The sequence below is a fragment of the Cebus imitator genome, unplaced genomic scaffold (assembly GCF_001604975.1).
Source record: "Cebus imitator isolate Cc_AM_T3 unplaced genomic scaffold, Cebus_imitator-1.0 Scaffold0, whole genome shotgun sequence".
Lineage (NCBI taxonomy): Eukaryota > Metazoa > Chordata > Mammalia > Primates > Cebidae > Cebus > Cebus imitator.
Window position 1 is genome coordinate 8,316,242 of NW_016107315.1, and position 22,283 is coordinate 8,338,524.

Consider the following 22,283-nt stretch of genomic DNA (forward strand, 5'->3'; position numbering starts at 1 on the left):
CCAGGTGCAGTGGCTGATGCCTATAATCCCAGCACTTTGGGAGGCCAAGCGGGGAGGCTCGCTCGAACTCAGGAAGTCAAGATCAGCCGGGGCAATGTAGTGAGACCTCACCTCTACTAAAATTATAAAAGAAAAAATTCTGTAAAAGGCAGAAATATACAAATAACACAAAATCACCTGAAATTTCACCACCCAGAGGTAATGACTGTTAACATTTTTGATGTAAAAAATTAGAACCATATTTTTACATGTGACTTGGTGTCTTGCTTTTTAAAAATTAACATATTTTAATCCTTTCCAAAATCATGTAATTTTTTTGAAAATATAATCTTAAATAGCTCCGTAATGTTCCATTTACAGAGGTAACTTACTTAACCATTCTCTAGTTGTGGAACTTTAAGTTACATAAAGTTTTATGCTATTATAACCCAGTGGTCATCATGTTTTAGTGGAGGAGTTTGATCCATTTATATTTATTATCAGGTTATGTTTGCTGTTCTCTTTTGTCACATTTTGTACTGCCTTACTTTTCCTTTTTGTTATTGTTATTATTGTTGGATTTTGTTTTGATGTTTTACAATATGAAGTATATATCCTTTACTTCTTTTTCTTCAAGTAATTTAGAAGCTATAATTCCTATTTTCTATTAATAGTTAATTTAAATTTGGGGGGAAAAGTATACTTATTTTCTCCAGTTAGCAGTGTCAAGAATGAAATGTCATCTGTTGATATCATCCTTTGAAAGCAAAAAATCTTAGCATACTCTTACTTCTTGCTCCTTTCCTCCACTTAACAACTTTTGTTGATATAGTCTGGGATATCAGTCACATGATGATGATTATTTTTCTATTTATATTTTGTTTCTTCTCATACAGAAATTACATTTTTTACTTGTATAATTTTATGATGATATTAACAGTATTTTCAGACTTGATTCTGTTTTGTTTTTTACCACAAGTTGGTCCTTTTATAACACAACTCCATATTTGAGTTCCTTATTTTGATCCAACACTGGTTGGCTGCAGCTCATGGGCACTTAAGTTTTTCAAGAACAGTAAATGGGTGGTTCACTTTCTGAGCATGTCTGAGAACATCCCTCCTTTGTAGCCACATGAATTAGCTACAATGTTTCTTACTCAAAAATCTATGGATGCTTTTCTGTTGTCTTCAGATTTTCATTTCTATGAAAGAGAACTCCGCAGCCAATTTTATTTTTTGTTAGTTATTAGGTATCATGGATACCTAGAATATTATATAAATTTATATGGTATTGTATGAGTCTTATAATTGCTGAAAAATCAAGGACATATGCCTGGGTATTAAATATGCTTTCATCAAGTTAACCTAGGACTAGTGAGCTCTTTCAATGAACACAACCAGGAAAATGTCTTGTAGAATTTGTGCTTGTACTTTTCCACAAGTTGTGTGTCTGCATTGTTCTTTCTGCAGACACAACTGCTGGAACTGAGTAATGCTTGTTAGAGACAGAGTAGTGCTTCGGTTTGCTGTCCATCTCTCTTCTTATAGTCTCCATCTCTTTATCCTTTTCTTCTGAGCTGTGGGATAACTTTTTCTTTTTCTTTTCTTTGATTTCTTTCTTTTCCTTTTGCTTTTTTGAAACAGGGTCTCACCATGAACCAGTATGGATTTCCCCTGGTAAGCAATCATATATGGCAGGGCCAGGTGCAGTAGTTCACCCTGTAATTTCAGCTTGGGCAACATAGTGAGACCCCATCTCTGCAAAAAATTGAAAATTAGTCAGGCGTGGTGATGCACGCCTGTGGTTCCAGCTACTCATGGGGGCTGAGGCAGGAAGATTGCTTGAGCCTGGGAGGTCAAGGCTGCAGTGAGCCGTGATCACATCACTGCACTCCAGCCTGAGCAACATAGCAAGACCCTATCTCAAAGTTATTTCCACAGTTCAAAAGAACAGGATAACAAAATGGAGATTATGAGAAGAGAAGACACATGGACAGCAAGCCAAAGCATTACTCTATCCACCACAGTAGAGTCATTTACCATCAGCCAGTTATTCAGCAAACATTTACTGAGCATCTACTCTGTGCCTGGTCCTTCGTTAGGAGCTAGAGATCAACTCTGAGCCATGCAGATTCCATCTCTACCCTCAAGGAGCTGACTGTTTTGAAGTTAGGGGTGTGGACAGAGCAGTGGACACTCAGTGTAGTGGCAGGTGCCTCAACAGCCATGGCTGCAAGCCCAGAGAGTGGGTCTTAGTTTGGGATGATCTGGCGGCTCCTGGAGGAAGTGATGCATCTGGAAGATCCAGTGAGACCCTAAGGATCCTTTCCTGCATTGAACAAATATTCACTGGACTCCAGCTCTCTGCCTAGTGCTGTTCCAAGCAGAACAGGGAACAGGAAGAGAGCTTCCTTGCTGGTAGAGAGACAGACATCAAGTAAACAAAGAAAATTATACCATTATCCACGTAGGGAACTGTTAGAAAGGTAAGTCAAGCAGGGTAGGGAGTTCAAGGGGGCATGAAGGCTGTTTTAGCGAGGGCAGACAGAGAAGGCAGCTCTGGGGAACCAAGGTGCTGAGGCCAGACCAGCAAGAAGCGCAGTGCGACTGCAGTGGATGGAGAGAAGCCAGCAGCGGGGAGGGGAAGGCGGGAGCCCTGTTCCCCAAGCCTCAGAGGTCAAGGGAGGGAGTGTGGGTTTGAGTCCAGGTGGAAGTAGGAGTCAAGGAAAGTTTGACCGGTTGGGAAGTTAGGGACGGAGGAGGCAGGAGTGTCACAATCTGAGAAAAAACTGCAGGGAGGCGACTGTAGGGTGGAATCAAGAAGACCTGCCTCGAGGGCAGTGCAGTGGAGGTGTGATGGTGGGGGCAGGGGAGGCGGTGATTCACCAGGCTGAGCGGAGTCTGCACCTCCCTAATAATCCTGTGACTGTAAGCATCTCACTCATCTGGGGTCATGTAGACTCACAGTGGCAGAGACATTACTGCAGGGCTCAGTGTGTGCCTCAGTTACCTATTTATTCAGGACAAACCACTCAAATACTCCAGGACTTAGAAGGAATGGTGGAAATAGAAAATCGTCATCTGGCAACCAATGTAGCAATGATTGTTTTGGGCAAGAATCTTCACTGGATGCCAGAACTCTTGGGCGAAAGTATGAGAAACAGGATAGTTACTGAAGCTCAGAATATCTCCAAGAAGATAATCATTTCAAAGCGGAGAGTGGTAACCCCCAGCAGGGAAATCCAGCAGACACCACCTCCACCAAGCAAGCAAGGCCTACAGCACCGTGGATGGAGCACATCGACATCTTGTGCCTCTGGACAAGGATGCAGGATCACTTTAATGTTTCTGCCAAAACCCAACATGAGGCACATTCCACAGAGTAATGGCCGGTGCTCCTCTAAAGCATTGTGAAAGGTCATGAAAGACAAAGAAAGGCAGAAAAAAAATGTCTTAGGAGCTGTCCCAGATTCAAGGAGACTAAAGAAACCTGACAGCTGAGGCCTTGTGTGCTTGTGAGCTGCAGCCTGCATGCCTCGAGGACATCGGTGGGACAGTCAGGAAAATTCCAAAAGGGCTTTGATAAAATAATCGTTCGAGGTTGGTGTGAATTCCCTGATTTTACTCTTTGCACTGGGGTTACATAAGAGAACTTTCTTGTTTTTGGAAATACACACTGAAAATATTGAGAGGTAAAAAGAAAAAAAGTTACTGCCTTAAAGCAACAATAATTAATCATTTCTCACAGTTCTGCGGGCGCCTGAGCTGTTCCTGTGCTGTTTGTGTCTGGCCTTGCTCACGCAGCCATTAGGTCCCTCACACACCTGGCAGTGGGCGCGGAGCTGGCTGGGCTCCCTCGGTTCTCCTCCACATGGCCTCTCATCCTCTAGAGCCTGGTCCGGCATCTGTGGGTGGCTGTCTCAGGCACATTCCAAGAGGAGGAAGGCGAAGCTGCAAGGCGTTCTGATGCCCGGGCTCTGGGGCCCACATGGACACGGCATTCTATTGGACAAAGCAGGCCCCAAGGCCAGCCTCACAGGGTGGGGAATAGACTCCACCTCTTCATGGGAGAAGTGCTGAAGAATGTGTGGCCATATTTAATCTCCACACATGCCTTTAAGGCATGTAGTTGCATTACTACTGTTTTAGGGTTCCCTAGAGGGACAGAACTAATAGGAGATAGATAGATAGATAGATAGATAGATAGATAGATAGATAGATGAGGATTTCATTAAGTATTAACTTACATGATCACGAGTTCCCACAATAGGCTGTCTGCACACTTGAGGAGCAAGGAGAGCAAGGTCTGAGTCTCAAAACTGAAGAACTTGGAGTCTAATGTTTGAGGGCAGGAAGCATCCAGCATGGGAGAAAGATTGAGGCTGGTTGGCTAGGCCAGGCTCACCTTTTCACTTTTTTCTGCCTGTTTTATATTCACTGGCAGCTGATTAGATTGTGCCTATGCAGATTAAGGGTGGGTCTGCCTTCCCCAGCGCACTGACTCAAATGTTAATCTCCTTTGGCAACACCCTCACAGACACACCCAGGATCAATACTTCGCATCCCTCAATCCAATCAAGTTGACACTCAATATAACCATCACAACCACCACCAAACTCATGCCCCTTGTAGTCAGCTCCTTCCTACTCCCCTTTTCGTGGCCACCACTGACCTGTTTTCTGTCCCTATAATTTCCTTTTCCAGAACGTTATGTGAATGGAATCATCCTACCATGGTTTGAATATGTCCTCCAAAGCTCATGTGTTGAAAACTTAATCTCCAGGGTAACAAGGTTGAGAGGAGGGACCATTAAGAGGTGATTGGGTCATGAGGAGTCTGGCCTCGTGAATGGATTAATAGCATTATCTCGGGAGTGGTTTCATTATTGAGAGAGTGGGTTTGTTATAAAAGGCAGTTCAGCCCCCTCTTGCTCCCTGTTGCCCTCCCACCTTCTGCCATGGGATGATGCAGTAAGAAGGCCCTGTCCAGATACTAGCACCATGCTCTTGGACTTCCCAGCCTCTAGAACCATGAGCCAATAAATTTCTGTTCTTTACAAATTATCCACTCTCTAGTATTCTGTTATAGCAGCATAGACTAAGACAGATATTCTTTGGTAAAATGCCTATTCACATTTTTTTCACATTTTTTGAAAGGCTTCTTTTTCTTATTGGGTTTTGAGAATCCTTTATGTATTCTTGATACAAAGTTTTTCTCAAGATGTGTGTTTTTTGCATAGTTTCTCCCAGTCTATAGTTTGTGTTTTTATTCTCTTAACAGTGTCTTTCACAAAGAAGTAATGAAATCCAACTTATCAATATTTTTTTCCACAAACAGTGCTTTTAACATTGTATTTAAGAAATCTTTGCCTAACTCAAGGTCGTAAAGATTTTCTCCTGTTTTCTTGCATAAGTTTTATAGCTTTTTGTTGTACATATAGGTCTATGATTCGTTCTGAGATTTGTTTGGTATAAATGCGAGATATGGGTTGAGTTTCATTTTTCTGCATATGGATGTTTAACTGTTCTAGCATAATTTTTTGAAAAATTTATTGCAGAGCAAACTCGCCTGGATTATGTGTTTCTTGGAATGTGTGGGTCAGGAGAGATAGAAATGATTGATGCCTAGGGCCAGGCAGCCCTCATGTTCCCATCTTGGCATCAGGTTTTGGATTTCCACCCTGCCCATGGGCACTGGGCAGTCAGGCTCTGTCAGAGAGACAGTTGTCCCTGGACCTTACCAGGACTTCACTAGTTACTGTGTAACACCCTGGGTGAAAACAGGATTATCTTATAACCACTGAAGATTTGAATGTAGCTCCAAAGTCATTATCAGATATTTCATAAGTGAGAGCAACTGATGACTTCTTGGACTCCTTCGATATTGAGAGGAAACTCACAAGGTGCTGAGACAAGGTTCTGAAGGGAAGGAAGACCACCTGACCTAGAGGAGTTATGGCAGAGTCTGGACATGAGAGGGCAGGATTTGTTCTAGTCTCCCACATGAGCAGGACGAAGCTAGGAACTCGGCTCGCCTGGTGGTGTGGGCACTCATTCTTTCATGCAGGCGGCTTGTGCCTTTCTTTCTGTGGCGTGGCCATGGGGGCTCTGCCTCATCTTTGCCTCAGCCATTCCACTTCTGGGATCTGTATCCCAAGGAAATACACAGACAAGTGGACCAGGCTTTGTTTCACAGCTTTTGTAGGATGGCCGAAAACGGGAAACAGCCTGAGTGTCTAACAATTGATTAGACACTCAATTGGTGTCTAATCAATATTTCAATATTCTGGGCTCATTTTCAGAGTGGAATGTCATGCAGCTCTTTAAGGGGTGATGCAAAGGTCTGTGATTGGGCGACTGCTTGAGGAGTGATGTAGGGTGAGAAGAGTGTGTTACAGGACAGCATGTGCATACAATGGAGACACTTTTAGTAAATATTAGATGTTCATGTAAGTATAGTTATTTTGTTGTTTACCTTAACAACTGAGGATCCAGTTTGCTCTGTAACCAGCTCTTAATCTTTGCAGTTGTAGTGTCTGGGTTTTATTTGATCAGAAGTCCTGCCTTCTTTTCCCGCTGGACATTTTGTTAGGTTCACCCTGGCAAAATTCATACTTCCTGGCTCCCCACCATCACCAACAGCAGGGAACCTCAAGGGCAGGTTGCTGCTCTCCCATTCCACACCAGCTAGGGCCTGGCCAAGAGTAAGTGCTTTAAGTGTCTGTTTCATACACTGCCTCATGTGGAGCACCATCGGGTCTGTGCACAAAGCCCAAAGGAAGTGCATAGAGGTGGACAGCTGGATGCATGGATCCAGGCATGGTGTTCAAATATTTAATGGTGCAATTGTGTTGGCCCTGATCAGTCATTAGTTGCTGAAATAGAAGATGAAAAGTGGGGTTTGGGAGAAGGAATGGGACAGTGGAGGCATTCAGAAAGGCACTCAAGCAACTTGGGACAGTGGCAGTTTGCCTCTCGGGGAGGATGAATTTAAAGAGTTTAACAACTCACATGACTATATGTCATCCATGGATGGATGGACGAACAGACAGATGGATGAGCAGGAAGATAAAAGGATGAAAGGATGGATGGAAGGATGGAAGAATGCATGGAAGGGTGGATGGATGGTAGGAATGATAGATGAAAGGATGGAAATGTGGATGGATAAATGGAAGGAATGGAAATGTAGATGGACGGAAGGATGGATGGATGTAGAATGGATAGATGGAAGGATGTAAGATATGTGGAAGAATGGCTGGATAAATGGATGGTTGGATGGAAGGATGGATGGATGGAAGGATGGAAAGTAAATGAATGAATGGCAGACAAATAGATGAGAGGAATGGCAGCAGGAGGGATGGATGCAAATGTGGAATGAAAGACAGAAGGATGAAGGATGAGTAGAAAGAGGAGGATGGATGATGGAAACGCAGGAGGATGCATGGACAAGTGGAAAAGACAGGAGGATGGGAGGATGTTTGCACAGACATTGAGTGGCGGTGGAGAAAAGCCCTCTGGTGGTGGCCTGGCTCTCAGCTCTGGACGCCCGCAGGTAGTTTCCTGGTCCCCTACATCATCATGCTTATCGTGGAAGGAATGCCGCTCTTGTACCTGGAACTGGCTGTGGGGCAGCGCATGCGGCAGGGCAGCATCGGCGCCTTTAGGACCATCAGCCCGTACCTCAGTGGTGTCGGTATGTGGGGCCCCTCCAGTTCTCTCTCACCCAGAGACCTGGACAGCATGGGGGTGGGGGTGGGAACTCATCAGCAAAGCAGCTGCATCAAGGGGCAAGCACAAGGCCCAAGAGACAGCCCTTGCCCAGGGTGAACAAATGGCCTAGTGGGATGCCATAGAATGTGGGCTGAGACGAACTGGGTTTCCTACCGACAGGGCGGTGAGACAGGGAGGATGCGTGCCCCCTGGGGAACAGATGCCACCCTGCCTCTCTTCGCTGGACCTCAGCTTGGTCACCTGTAAAAGGGAAAGAGCTGTAACTCCAAGTTCTAGCTAATAACCATTCTGGAAACTCACCCAACTGCTCCCTGCTAAATAACAGCTCTCTCTTTTAGTAAGCACCTACTATGTGCTCAAAACCAGCCTATAGGTTATATGTGCATGAGCTCATTTAATCTTCTTCACACCACTGAGGGGTTGTGGAGTGCCATTAATGTCTCCGGGGTGTGGAGGCTGAGGCCCGCACGGACAGCACGAGGGGACTTCTTCATCTCATGCTTCCTGAGTGACCTTGAGCTGGGGTCCCAGGCACTTCCAGGACATCCTCAACCTGCCCTGCGCATCGCTTATGACCCAGGGCTGCCTCTGCACGCAGGAGGAACCCTAACTAAGCGTGGCCATAGCTGTAATGCTCACCCCTCCTGCCCCAGAAAGGAAGGCATGTTTCAGGAGCAGGGAGGGTGGAAGCTTGCACGTGGCCTGGTTGCAGATGCAGAAGAAATGTGTCCAGTGTTCTCACAAATCATCTCCAAACCCCAGCTGCCTCCTTGTTTTGAGTGGCTATTAATTTTTAACATGGAAGTGTGTGGTTTTACAATCTGCCTGAGTAATCAATCACAGAGGACTTCTCAGAGGCACCTGCTGCATCATAGGAAAGATACCAGGTGTTTGTGCCAGCCAGGGGATGCTGGTGAATATTTAACAGCCAGCTCTTGGAGTGGAGTAGGAGTGGGGAGGAAGCCCTGGTTTGTAGCGTTTGCTGATGCCTGTGGGGAAAATGCGTGCACTGTGGCCCGTTTCTACTACTGAATGTCCCAGCACGTGAGGTTGGGGAGGGGAGGGGAGGGGAGGGGACGCTGCTTCTCAAGGGCTGATGTGGGCTAGCCCCAGATCCCTGCTGGCTCTCACCCCTCTCTCTGCTCTCAGGCCCCACCCTGGGTTTTGTGCAGGCCCAACAGAATTATGGGCAGCCCCCTCCACACCCCTCCACACCCCACTTCCGGCCACCAGGTGACTCAACCACAGGTGAGCCAAGGAGGGAGCATAACTGTACATCTGGCACAAGGTGGCACTTGACAGGAACAGCGCTTCTCACAGCATGAGGCTGTGGACCCAGTTCTGCCACTTACCAGCTGGGTAGTCTTGGGCAGGCTCCAGGCCTCAGCGTTCTCCTCTGTGAAATGAAGATAATACTGTTGTAAGGTCCAAAGACACGTAAAGTACTTACTTAACACAGTACCTGGCAGTTAGATCTCAAAAACACGCCATCAGCCTCCTGTCCTAGAAGATGAGGAGGGAGGTTGAAGAGAAAGAACTCACCTGTACGAAGTGGTCACAGGTGCCTGGTCTCGTTTAATACAACCACACAAACCTGGTGAGGGAGGCCTCACTGCTCCTGGGGTAATCGCGTCGCTGCAGGTGCGTCCTGGGAGCACATGCTGGGCCCGGCTCCGTCCTCAGTGCGGCCCTCTGCTTCCTCTCAGGGGTCGCCAGCGTGATGGTCTCCTTCTTCCTCTCCATGTACTACAATGTCATCAACGCGTGGGCCTTCTGGTACCTCTTCCACTCCTTCCAGGTGAGCTGCGGCCCGTGTCAGAACAGGAGGGGGGGTGAGAAAGGGAGAGGAAGGCAGGGCCACCCACTTGGGGGAGGAGATGTGGGGCAAGATGAGCAGCCTGGGGGGAGCCAGTGGGTGGTACGAGGTAGGGGGGAAGCCGTGCACCCCAAACCATGTGGAGGGCTTCTGAACCGGGCTCCATGGGCCCCTTACACTGTAGGGGAGAGTGCACCGGTGTGAGTGTGCATGTTTCTGGAGAGCAGGCCCATGGCTTTCAGCAGACTCTTTCTGATGGATGTGACCGACCCCCCACACACACTATTAAGAACCACTGCACAGTGGGCCCAGGAGGAAATCTACGGAGAGGACTGACAGGGAGGGGTTCCCTCCATCCAGCAAGACAGCGATGGCCTGCCCTCCTCCTCCCTGTCCCCTCCTCCCGCCTTCTGCAGGGTCACCTCTGCTTCCAGGTTCCTGACTCCAGCCTGAGCCTCTCCTTTTCTCTGAAAACCCCCAAGTTCTCTTAGCAGGACCATTGTCACCCTGTCACACAATAGGACCATTCCTAAACATTTTAAGCGACGCATTTCTGATGATGACTATAGCTGACACTCTGTAGAAAATGTGGAAGGAGCTGGAAATGGTAGAGAAGCCACAGCTCCGATTTCGCACAGAGCTGGTGTTGTATCCAGGACAAGAGGAATTTTCCTCTCCGCTGCCCATGCTCATTTCTGTTCCCTGGCTCCTGCCATTTCACCCTCAGGAACTCCATCCCCCAACACCCCCACCTGCTTCCAGGATCCACCTTCATCTTGGCTTCTTCCCAGTTGGGAACAGAGGAGGAGACAGGAGCAAATGAGGCCAATGCCTTACCCTTTGCCCCTGAGCCAGGCCTTCATGGGACATGCCTGTCCCCAGGGTCCACAGCAAGACAGGGCTGGCATGGACTATGGACTGAACCGGGTTTGCCTCTGGGGTGCATGGGCATAGGCTTGACTCTGTGGGGCCCTGAGGAATGCTTGGGTGAATGACTTCAGTAATCCTGATTTGACACACCCCACTCTGACTTCCCAGTGAGCTCCACCCAGCCTGCCCCATTGCACATATCTCTTGCAAGAAAGATGCACCCTGAGCTTAGTCGCAGTCCCTTCTTCTTCCCCTGGTTCAACCTAGAGTTTCATGAACTCTGGCCACAACTCTGCCTTTCCCCAGCCTTCTCAGTGGAAACAGGGCAACACTTCTTACTCTACAGGCTGGTGACTGTTTCCTGACTTCTGTGCAGGGCTGCCATGTATAGTTGGGCAGGTTGTAAACTGCACAACAGTATCCCCAACTAAGGGCTTGCCATACGCATTGTAGGCATTATAGATTGGTATACTTATTAAGACAAGTTTCCAAAAGTGGAAGCAATATGTCTTGTCCTAACAAAATCAGAATAATTTGATCATCTGCCAAAAGCAAAAATAAAGTGCCTCAAGAACAGGGCACCTTTTTCTGATAGTCAGAAGTATGGGGGCCAGCTATTCATGAAAATCACTTAAATATTCATTCATTTCATCCTTCATAGGTCTGTGGACTTATCCCTTAGTCCCTATACTTTGAAGCCCTCCTCTGCTATTTGATCCATAATAATGAGAGGAATAGTAGCTACAGACATTCACTTACATGTGCTCTGGGCCAGACAGAGGTCCCAGCACTTTAGAAGTGTTCACTTATGTAATCATCACAGCCACCCCCAAGGCTGAGTGCACTGAGCACCCGAGCAGAGGGGAGCTGAGGAGCTGCTGGTGGAGCTGGACTCAGGCACCTGGCCCCGGAGTCTGTGCTCCTGTCCTCTCACTCCCTGGCCAGGCTTCCCAGCCTCATGCAGGAGCACCTGGGCTGTTATCCACGCAGATGCAGTGATCCCTGTCCTCACCTGCTGGTTCAGAGGTGGGTGAGGGAGGTCAGACTGGGAACTGGCCCATTTAACAAGTTCTCCTATACTCTAAAGCTTCTTCACCCTGGCTGCATACTGCGGAGATGAAGTTGTTGTTGGGGGCAGGGAGCTTCAAAAATCCAATGACCAGGCCCTTCCTCAAACAGATGAAATCGAGTCACTAGGGATGCAGCCTGGGCATCACCCCTGGGTGACTTAGTCGTGTAGCCAAGCTTGGGAAGCAGGCCTGGGCTGGCTGGCATCAGTAGGTGGTCCAGCGAACGCAGTCCCACACAGGCTGTAAATGACCCAAGCGGGTGTCAGCCGGGGCAGCTCAACTGGGCTTCAGGTCTAGAACCCCTCTCACCTGCCTGGGACTTGGTGCTGGCTGCCCCTGGGCACCTCAGTTCCCTCCACATGGCCTTGCTTTCCCTGCACTTGCATCATTCAGGAAGCTAGCCTGGATGTCTCCAAGAGGGTGAGAGGCCAGCTACAGGGCTGTGAAGGTGGGGGCCGGGAAGTCACTCACACAGCATCTCTTCACCATGTTCTGTTGGTCAGCATGCGTCAGAGGCCAGCCCGGACTCACAGGGTGAGGCAGGAGAGGCCACTTCTGGATGAGAGAAATGTACATATCGGGAGGGAAGGGACTGTTGGCAGCCAGCATTGAGCACAATATGGGCCAAAGCAAGAAACCAGCTCACACATTCCAGTAGGCAAGGGTAGCTCTGGGGAGGTATTGCAGGGGTGGGCATGGAGGTCCCCACCAGCACAGTCCCAAGCACTGCCTGGGTGCACAGACCTGGACTCCAGTTGCCAACTGGTACAGTAGCCATGACCCACCAGGTGATACCTCTGGGCGTTGGTTCTGTTTCCTGTGAAATATGGGATTGAGCCTAGTGAGGTGGTCAGACTTGCTTCCATTAATGGTGCCTTTTTGTCTAATGAAACCTGGCCTTGTAGAACCCAGATATGTGCAAAACTGATCACTGTGGGGCTGGTCTTCAAAGAGCAGGGCTGGAGCATCCTACCCTCCAGTCAGAATTTTCTGCCCTCCCTCCCAGCTCAGCACCGGCCTTGGGTCATGGTCACGATGCATGCACCACGGAGGCTCCTTTGTTCATAAGTGACAGAGAGTCCAATTCAGAGTAGCTGAAGCAGATGAGAGTCTTCCTGGCTCCACCTTGCAAAGTCCAGGAGTCTAAGTGCTTCAGCTGAGTTTGACTTGAGCTCAAAGAAGTCACTACTACACGGGCTCAGACAGGCAAGACAGCTGTGAGGGCTTCCAAACCCAATGTGTGTTGCAGGAAATGCCATTTGCCACCACCACTTAGTGAGCACAGAACCTGAGACTTATGCATCCCAGGACTTGCTAGGGCCTTGTAGAAATCAACAAAGACCAGCTAAGTGAGAACAAGCAGAGGCTGTTTATTTAGGGCTTGCTACAGTAAGGGAGGCAGCAGCATCGCTTGCATTTGGCAGGGACTCCAAGGCAGGCAGGAGAAGGGAAAGCTTGTTAGTGAGAAAAGGAAAGGCTCCAGGTGGGCCCCACAGGAGGCTGCTGGCATGCAGGGAGCTGTGAGCTGGCCAATCAGAAGTGGTGCATCCTACGTGATTGGTTATAGGGGAGTGTATTTGGCTTTCTCTGGTTAGTTCTGAGTTGGCAAAAAATACAGGCTGTCCCAGTCATTGACCAAGTCCTGTGCAATCTGGGCTAGTGCTGCCGAGGGCGTGGCTTCAGTGAGCTGATTGTGCACAGGTTGTGGGTCAGAATTCCATCATCACAGCTGGCCCGGCTGTTGTCCATTTGCTATTCAGTCTCTGAGACCCACCACGGAGTTCAGTAGTCCTTAAGGAACACCTGTAGAACTGCAGCGAGAGTGGAGCCCCCTCCTCCAACCCTTTCCTGCCTCACCAGTGCCTCATGACTAACTCTCTGACTCCTGCTCTGCCTTCGGGGGCTCCAGCCACCTGCCCTTTGTGGACCAGCACCCTTCTCTTCCAAGAGCTTCCGCCCAGGGCCACCTCCATCACCACTGCCGTAGCCTTTGTCCTCAGCCCTCACCTCTCTGGATAACACTTGTTTTGGTCCCACAGGATCCCCTGCCGTGGTCTGTCTGCCCACTGAATGGTAACCGCACGGGCTACGATGAGGAGTGTGAAAAGGCGTCCTCCACACAGTACTTCTGGTACAGGAAAACCCTCAACATCTCGCCGTCCATCCAGGAGAACGGGAGTGTGCAGTGGGAGCCGGCGCTGTGCCTCCTCCTGGCCTGGCTGGTGGTGTACCTGTGCATCCTGCGTGGCACCGAGTCCACTGGCAAGGTGGGACAGCGAGGCATGGATGCCTGGGGCTCCTGGCGGGTGGGGGGGTGTGCCGAGGGGCAGCTGCCTCTGTCTCCAGCCCTGGGCAATGCCAAGGGAGTGCCCTCTGCAGTGGAGAGGCAGCAGCTATGTTGGGGCAGAGGGCACAGATGGTGTTGCTGGCACAAGTCACCTACTAGATGACTCTAGAGAGGGCCAGAGGTGGTTAAAGTTGCAACCCTAGGCTGGGCGCGGTGGCTCACGCCTGTAATCCCAGCACTTTGGGAGGCCAAGGTGGGTGGATCACGAGGTCAACAGATCGAGACCATCCTGGTCAACATGGTGAAACCCCATCTCTACTAAAAAAACTACAAAATATTAGCTGGGCATGGTGGCATGTGCCTGTAGTCCCAGCTACTCAGGAGGCTGAGACAGGAGAATTGCTTGAACCCAGGAGGCGGAGGTTGTGGTGAGCTGAGATGACGCACCACTGCACTCTAGGCTGCACAACAAGAGCGAAACTCCGTCTCCAAAAAAAAAAAAAAAAGTTGCAACCCTAAATCCCAAAACAAGGACTTTCTCTTACACACACACACGAGTTTTTCTGTACAAGCTAGCCCCAAATCCATACCACCCATGCAACCAGACAGTGAGTTTGCTTTTCTTTAAGACTGCACATGACCCAGGACACCCTGCCCACTGGCTCTCCAACTCAGCTGCACATTGGTATTTTCTGGAGAGCTTTAAAAATCTCATGCTTTAGTTCTGCCCCAAAGTTCTACAGTAATCAGTCTGGGGTGTGCCCTGACCACTTGGGGTGTGGGACACGGATGTTAAAAGTTGCCAGGTGATTCTAATGTGCAGCTGGGTTTGAGACCCTTTGTTCTAAGCTGCTGCCAATCTCTCGCCAGAGCTGTCGGGCTTGATCTCCATAATCCTTTCTTGGTGGGTCCCGAGGCTCACACTTTCACTGGGGCCGACATGTTCCTTCAGCTCTAGTCTGCTCCACATAGAAGGTTTGCGTTCAGTGTTCCCGTCACTGGCCACCTGCCTGACGCTTCTGCAGATGTCCTGGAGCCTCACACGCCCGTTCTCATTCACTGTCCCTTCTCGAAGTAGACCCACCATGGCTTGGGCACCCATAGTGTCTCATTCTGGCAACAGCCTTTCATGGTAGATTTCATGGTCCCACTCACCTGAAGCTTAGAGAGGTAAATTGACCTGCGCAAGGGCACAGCTAGTGGGGGCAGAGCCCAGCCTCACCCCAGGACTTCCCATTGCCTTGGTTTGGTAGCAACATAGCTCTATCTATGCCGTTAGTGATGTAATAAGTTGCAGCTTTTACCTGCTGAAAGTCCTAGGCGCCCACCTGTCCTCAGCCTCCGACTACCTGAGTTGCCTGCTCCAGTTGCGCCCCACTCCTCATGTATTTCTTAGGCTTTAAGCCAGAGCTACCCATGGAATTCCAGGGCCCATAGGACAACTCCCGTACCATGCCTGGTAGGACATTTTATTTTGGTTTCCAAGGCCCCCTGATGGCCAGCTTCTTAGTCCCCAAAGGCCCTGTGCCATGGCTAAGGAGAGGGCTGAGTCAGTACAGACGCTCTTTCCCTGGGAGAGCTTACAACCTGCAGCGGCCCACTCAGCCCCGTCGTAGAGCCTGGTCATACTTTCATGCTCATAAAAAATGTTTTGGTAATTTATCTTTGCCAGATTATTATGAATGTGATCCAAAGATCTGAAGACAACATCTGCAGATACGGAGAGTAGAGACCATTCCTTTTCCCGATCTCTCAGAAATGTGTTACATTAGACCATGTCATACCATCAAAACTTATTTATTCTTACCTATTTTCTCTGCTTCAGCCACACCTTTCTCCATGGCAAAAGTGCCCCAACAGCTCTACATACAGGGAGCTAATCTTGTCACAGACCATGTGCCATTTCCTGGCATCCACCGTTGGAATCACCTTTGTTTCCTGCCAGAATCTCTGTAGAGTGGTCAGAATTGGTTTCTTCTAATAGGTTAGGCTGGATCATGTGTCCCGCAATTCTGCCCACTTGGGGAGAAGTAAGCCACCTTGCTGGGGACTCCATGAGCCTCCAGGAGATTTGCTCACCTGACAGGAAGGAGGGAAATTCTGGGGTTGGCCCTAAGGGCCTGCTTAGTGCCAGTTGTGATGAATGTTGGTCACCCCTCCCTGCTGTTGTCCCTTGGTGAGTGCCCTGTCTTTTCATTATCCATCTCTATCTCTTACCTGATCTATTTTCTTATAATCTTGGGTGGATTTATTACTCAAGTTAAAACGACCTCAGCTAAGAAGCAATGATAAAAGACACACCCCACCTTCCGCCTGCCATCCCCTGGGTGACGGGCACAGAGTGCCCACCTGGCAGCCTTGGAAATGGAAAGAAGCTGACGCCACACCTCAGTGGGAAGGGAGGGCCAAGTGTGAATCAAGCCCACCTGAACATGGGTCATCAGCCACATTTCTCACAGAGAGACTCAAACCTTAAGGGAACTCTTACACAAAAGTCAATCTTGCAAAATATTTATTTGCTTTACAAATGAGGCTGTGGTACGTATAGGAACTGATTTACAGAAAAAATTCCATTCCTGGCTGGGCACACATGCACTTGAAGGTCTGTATTCTGTGGCTTTGTAACAGTAAGAATCACCCAGAGCATGACAGGTGACTACTAAAGCCATTATGAACACCAAAGATATTAACAAAACATTATTAAACTTACGATGCATGTCAGTGGAGAAAGAAGATTGGGTTGACAAAAACGTTCATTCAGGTGTAATGTTAAAGCCCAAGGAACTGACCCCTTTCTGCAGGGTTGCCATAGAAATCAGATCTGGATTTCCTATTGTATTGCTTATGGGGACACTGTCCTCTACTCTACAAGTCATTGCTTTCCTACATGAGCCCTCATGACCAATCTGCTCTCAGGCCCCAATCCTGGGGAAACCTGTCCTTCTCCAAGCTCCAGATTTTTTTGGCTTTTAATATTCTGCTTTGTGTGGCTACCAGGAAGCTCAGAGTCAAATCTGGCTCAGAAACTGGGTAGAGACTCCCGCACAGATTCTGTGGGCTGCTTTTTCCTGTGGGCTCATTACTGGGTTGCCCATATTTTTTTTCATGCATGTTAACGTGACTGATGTGCTTTTGCGGGTAGCCTCAAATCGGTTCTTGAATAAGGTCAGGTTGAAGGGAGGGTGGAAGGCAGAGCCTTGGTGCCTGTTTGTCTCTTCTCTACTCAATAAGAAATGTCTTGGTGGTCACAGCTGTGAGCAGCCACATCCCACCAGCCCATTTCTCCAGGCTTAACCCAGAGCCTGTGTGGGACCAACAATCTCCATGCCTTTTCCAGCTGTCAGCAGCTGGGCGGTGCAGCCTGAATGTCCCAGACGTGGCGGTGTTCCATGGGGCATGGGTTTGCCCTGTGGACCCCACCGCCTGGGAGGCTGACTCTGCCCTCTGATGCCTGCAGGTGGTGTATTTCACTGCGTCACTGCCCTACTGCGTGCTCATCATCTACCTCGTCAGGGGCCTCACGCTCCACGGAGCCACCAACGGTCTCATGTACATGTTTACTCCCAAGGTATGGGCTGAAGCGGAAGGGCCCTAAGGGCGCCCCTCACTCATCCTGCCACCTTCCAGGATGGGTGGGAAGAGGGAAAGATGGAGCGTGGGCCAACGCTGTACCCAGGGAAGCTGATGTGAGCCCGCCAGGGTGTGGCGGGAGCGTGGAGTACCTGCAGTTGCTGGATCACCTCCTCAGCCAGGTCGTCCCCACTCCCTGTTCATTCTGGAGCATTAAGTCTTTCTTTCAGCCTCTCTCCATCCTCACTGCCCCCAGCTGCTGCCCCTTCGCCTCACCCCTAGCCCCTTCCAGACTGTGGACCAAGCTGTTTACCATGAGCACTGCTCCAGTCATCTTGCTTGCCTGCTCACACGAGTCCATGCACCCGTTTTCCTACAGGGTTTCCTGCCATCCCTTCCCAATCCCCCCACTCTCCCTGCACCCCCCCAGCCAGGGTTCATCCATTGAAGGTGCTCTCTTGCCTTTGGGATGGTGCAAGTTCTTCATTTAGCAAATCTAGCCCCTGGAAACAAAATGACTGTGTCATCCTCCCCCCATCCCCATTCCAAATGCCCCCTGATGTCAATGCCGAGATGCCAGGCCACCCCACCTCCATCTCTGAATGCCCAGACCTGTGCAGTACCTGCTTATGAATCAGGGCTCCATGTGTGTTTTATTTTACCTTGCAGTATTCCATTGCATACCTCCGCCCTGGTGTACAGCGGTGAGCATGGCTGCTTTCAGTTACACGCCTCCTATGGCTGAGGTGCTGTGGAGGATATGTAGCACCTTACATCCTCCACATAGCACCTGTATGCTCTGCAGCACCTTAGTCATGGGAGGTGTGCAGCTTGAGCTGGGCATTTCATCTGCCAGAGAGTGGACAGAGCAAGGAGAGCTGGGCTCCAGCCCGAGGCCTGCCTGTGATAGCTTCGTGCTGCAGGCGAGCTCCTTCCCCTCCCTGAGCCACTCTCCGATTGCGGGTCTAAGTGTTTGGGATCCCACCCAGGGCTCATCAGCCCTGTCCCTGCTGGCCTTCCAGATGGAGCAGCTGACCAACCCCAAGGCCTGGATCAACGCAGCCACCCAGATCTTCTTCTCGCTCGGCCTGGGCTTCGGCAGCCTGATCGCCTTCGCCAGCTACAATGAACCATCCAGCAACTGCCAGAAGCACGCCATCATCGTGTCCCTCATCAACAGCTCCACCTCCATATTTGCCAGCATCGTCACCTTCTCCATCTACGGCTTCAAGGCCACCTTCAACTATGAAAACTGCTTGAGGAAGTAAGCCCAGGCTGTCCCACCGAGTCCCAGGCCTCCCAGAGCTCTGAGCTGAAGGGTCACCTGGGCAAGGGCTGGGGCAAAGTGTACCAGCTTTGGAGTCCTCAATTCAGACACCCACACCACCACCCATGTGCTGGGGGGCCTGGGGCATGTCAATATCTGCCTAGTAGGGATGAGGGCACTTTAACGTGTTGCAAACACTTAGCAAAATAGGACATATGACAATCAAACTTCGTTTCTTCTACCCTATTTCCCCCACCTCAAAAGTAACCAAGAAGTCTCTAGCTGAGCCTCAGAGATGACAGAATTCACTTTCTGTGGCCCCTTGCCCAAAATACAAAGACATCGTCCAGGAGGTATGCCATCCAGTTTGGTAGTCACTAGCCACAAGTGGCTATTTGCAATTTAAATTTAAATCAATGCTACTTAATTCATATGTAAATAACTTAATTCACATTTGAGCACATTTCCATGTTACTTTAAATTAGTTGCTCAGTGTCCACCTTCAAGTGATCCGTCGCCATATGTGGCCAGTGAGTACCAGACTGGACAGCGCAGATAGAATATTTTCATCGGCACAGAAACTTCTGGACTGTGTTGGTGCGAGGTTAAAATAGCCTAGCTGTGTGCGTTTGCTGCCTGTTGTCATCACTGTTCGTATCTCAGGCTTCAGTGCCATTCAAAATTACCCTGCCCTTTAAAAGATCACCAAGCAACAGATTCCCTTTCCTCACCTAATCAGAGAAGAAGAGGCTGACGGGAGGCTTTGGCGACAGCTGCCTTTCTGATCAGTGAAGGTCGATCCGATGGTCTGCTCTGCAGGGTGAGTCTGCTGCTGACCAACACTTTTGACCTTGAAGATGGCTTTCTGACGGCCAGCAACCTGGAGGAGGTGAAGGGCTACCTTGCATCCGCCTACCCAAGCAAATACAGCGAGGTGTTCCCGCACATTAAAAACTGCAGCTTGGAGTCGGAGCTAGACACGGTAAGGTGCCCAGGCAAGGTCGAGGGCTGGCTTCTCTCCACACGCTTGTGGGGACCTTGGTGAGCTGCCGACTTGGAAGATAGGCGAGGTCCATAAAAATGAAGAAAGATCCTGAATTACTTTTCCTGAAACTCCAAGGAGAAGAGAGGCTTTACCACCACTCTCCTGAGGGGCTGCCCGAGAAAGCTAGTTATGATAAACTTCCTGGGGGACCTCTCTGTCCTTTCTTTTTCTTTTGTCTTCCCAAGTTTTTAAAATAGAGGAAAGTAGAGAGAATAATACACAAACACCCATATATATACCACACAGAATAATCAGTTGTAAACACCTTGTCATTTTGAGTTCAGACATTAACATTCAACAGTGTAAAGTACTCCTTCCTGCTAAGGTGGACTGCTCCCCTTCTCTTGCCTGTGGCCACCATTGAAACGGTTACATATGAAACGTTTAAAGAAACAAAGGATAACATTACAAAGATAAACATGTATCAAGAAACTATTGGGATGGACAAGTAAGCTTGAAAAAAAAAGTCTACATAAAAAATATAGTCATTGAATTAAAAGGCTCAATTGACAGTTAAATGCCAGATTAGATGCAGCTGAAAAGAGAATTAGTGAACTGAAAGGTATATCCAGAAATGAAGCAACAATAAAACATAAAAGGATAAGAAGATGGGTAAAATAGAAGGGACGTTAAGAGACCTGTAGGACAGGATGAAACGGTCTAACACAGGTCTACATGAAGTTCCAAAAGGAGAAAAATGAGAGAATCAAAGACAATGCTTATGAGATAAAGTTACGAATTTTCTAAAACTGATAAGAAACATGAACCCATAGATCCGGGAAGCCCAACCTCACCCAGGCCTAGAGTGGATAAATAAAAATATCTTCATGCCATGTCTAGGTTGCAGAGGCCTAAGACAAAGAGAAGATCATGAGAAAAAGAGCTGCTTTCTCTCTTTTTCAAGAAAGCTATCTTGACCTCCTTCCCAAAATTCACAAGGACTTTACTTTCATTTTGTCTCCCATTTTAAATAATTGTTGTCTAGTTCTGTCTCTTTAAGCCCATACGTTTGACATTATTACTTTATACGGTGCTTGTATTTACTCACGTTTGCCATTTTATTTGTCCACCATTCTTTCTTGCATCCCAGTGTCTCCAAAGGTTTTTCCTTAAAAGACTTTCATTTAGAGCAGTTCTCTTAAATTTTGTTCTATAATTGACCTCTATCTTTTAAAGACATTTTCCCTCTGAGTAGAAAATTCCAGGTTAACAGGTATTTTCTCTCAACGCTTTGAAGATGTTTGCCGTGTGATTCAGGCTTCCGTGGCTGCTGTTGAAATTTTCTTTGACTCTTTGTAACTGTCAATTGGGCCTTTTTACTCTAACTCCATTTAACCTCAATTACCTCCTAAAGACCCTGTCTCCAGATACAGCCACACTGGGAGCTAGGGCTTCAACATTCAAAGATTGGGTGGACACAGTTCAGTCCAATTCAGAACACAGTTCTGAATCTGACAGTCCAACCTCTGCCACCCTTGGGGAGGGGTACTCTAAATCTTATTTCTTATTCTTGCTAGTTCTTCACTCATAGTGACTTCTCTCCTTGTGGGTTTGTAAATCCCTTTTTATGCACACTTTGCTTAATCTTAATCTCTGGGAGTCTTGTGGGTCTAAACTGGGGGGCTTCTACCCAGGAAGGGCTTGTTTTTGCTCTTCTGTGGGTAGTCAGGGAGTATGCACAACCTATTACCTCTTGTGACCCCCTTGGGGGATTTGTTTTTAAGCAGGCGTTCCAGCCTCCATTTCCGTAGTTTAATATCTCCACAACAGCATTACCAGCACAGGGACCTGACCGCTGAGCACCTGCCCCTCCTGGTTGTCTGCTGACCAAGCTGGCTCCCCACAATTCTGCTTCCTGCTGCCCTGGCCCCGCCCTCCCTCCTCAGGTCCCAGCCATGGAAGTTTCAGGACACCTGGTCAGTCATCACATTAGAAGCAGAAATTCTCCATTGTTTTATTACCTTTCATCCAGAATTTACATAAGTTGGGGCAGGAGAGGGGAGCTCAGTGTTGGAGGCTGGCTGCAAATTGTCACGTGATTTGCATATATGAGCTCCCAGCAGCTCCCATTTCTTTTCAGCCCAGCTGAGTGTGAGGGGCTGGTCTGCAGATGGAAGCTCCAGCCTTAGAATGTGGCTTCTCATGGCCACTTCCAAGGTCGCGCACGTTGCTTAGCACTGAGTGTGTGAATAAAACTGTAAGTCCCTCATGTATGTAACAGGTGTCTTCTCACCCTGAGCAGGCTGTCCAGGGCACTGGCTTGGCTTTCATCGTCTACACAGAGGCCATTAAAAACATGGAGGTGTCGCAGCTGTGGTCGGTGCTCTACTTCTTCATGCTGCTGATGCTGGGCATTGGGAGCATGCTGGGGAACACAGCAGCCATCCTCACCCCTCTGACTGACAGCAAGATCATCTCCAGCCACCTGCCCAAGGAGGCCATCTCAGGTCAGCGGGCCAGCCAGTGGAGGTGGCAGGGGTCAGGAGGGCCAGAGTGTGAGGGTGAGCAGGGGAGACTTCCCTCGGGGGTCGTGTGCTGGCTGAGGTGGCTACAGGAGGCTGTAGCCACCTCACCACGGTCCTGCCACATCTTCTCACAACCCGGGACCCGGGCCACATGATTCACCCTGTGTCCCCCACTTTCCACATA

General features: G+C 48.9%; 1 protein-coding gene across 1 annotated transcript in view; it reads left to right on the top strand.

Moving 5' to 3' along the window:
• SLC6A20 (solute carrier family 6 member 20) overlaps window positions 1-22,283 on the top strand; it is a 36,350-nt gene that overhangs the window by 6,749 nt on the left and 7,318 nt on the right. The window contains exons 2-8 of the mRNA XM_017521948.2: window positions 7,531-7,671; window positions 9,416-9,507; window positions 13,505-13,732; window positions 17,210-17,320; window positions 18,345-18,586; window positions 19,409-19,571; window positions 21,877-22,081. Of these exons, the coding sequence (XP_017377437.1) occupies window positions 7,531-7,671; window positions 9,416-9,507; window positions 13,505-13,732; window positions 17,210-17,320; window positions 18,345-18,586; window positions 19,409-19,571; window positions 21,877-22,081 (1,182 nt within the window). The remainder of the gene's footprint in view (window positions 1-7,530; window positions 7,672-9,415; window positions 9,508-13,504; window positions 13,733-17,209; window positions 17,321-18,344; window positions 18,587-19,408; window positions 19,572-21,876; window positions 22,082-22,283) is intronic.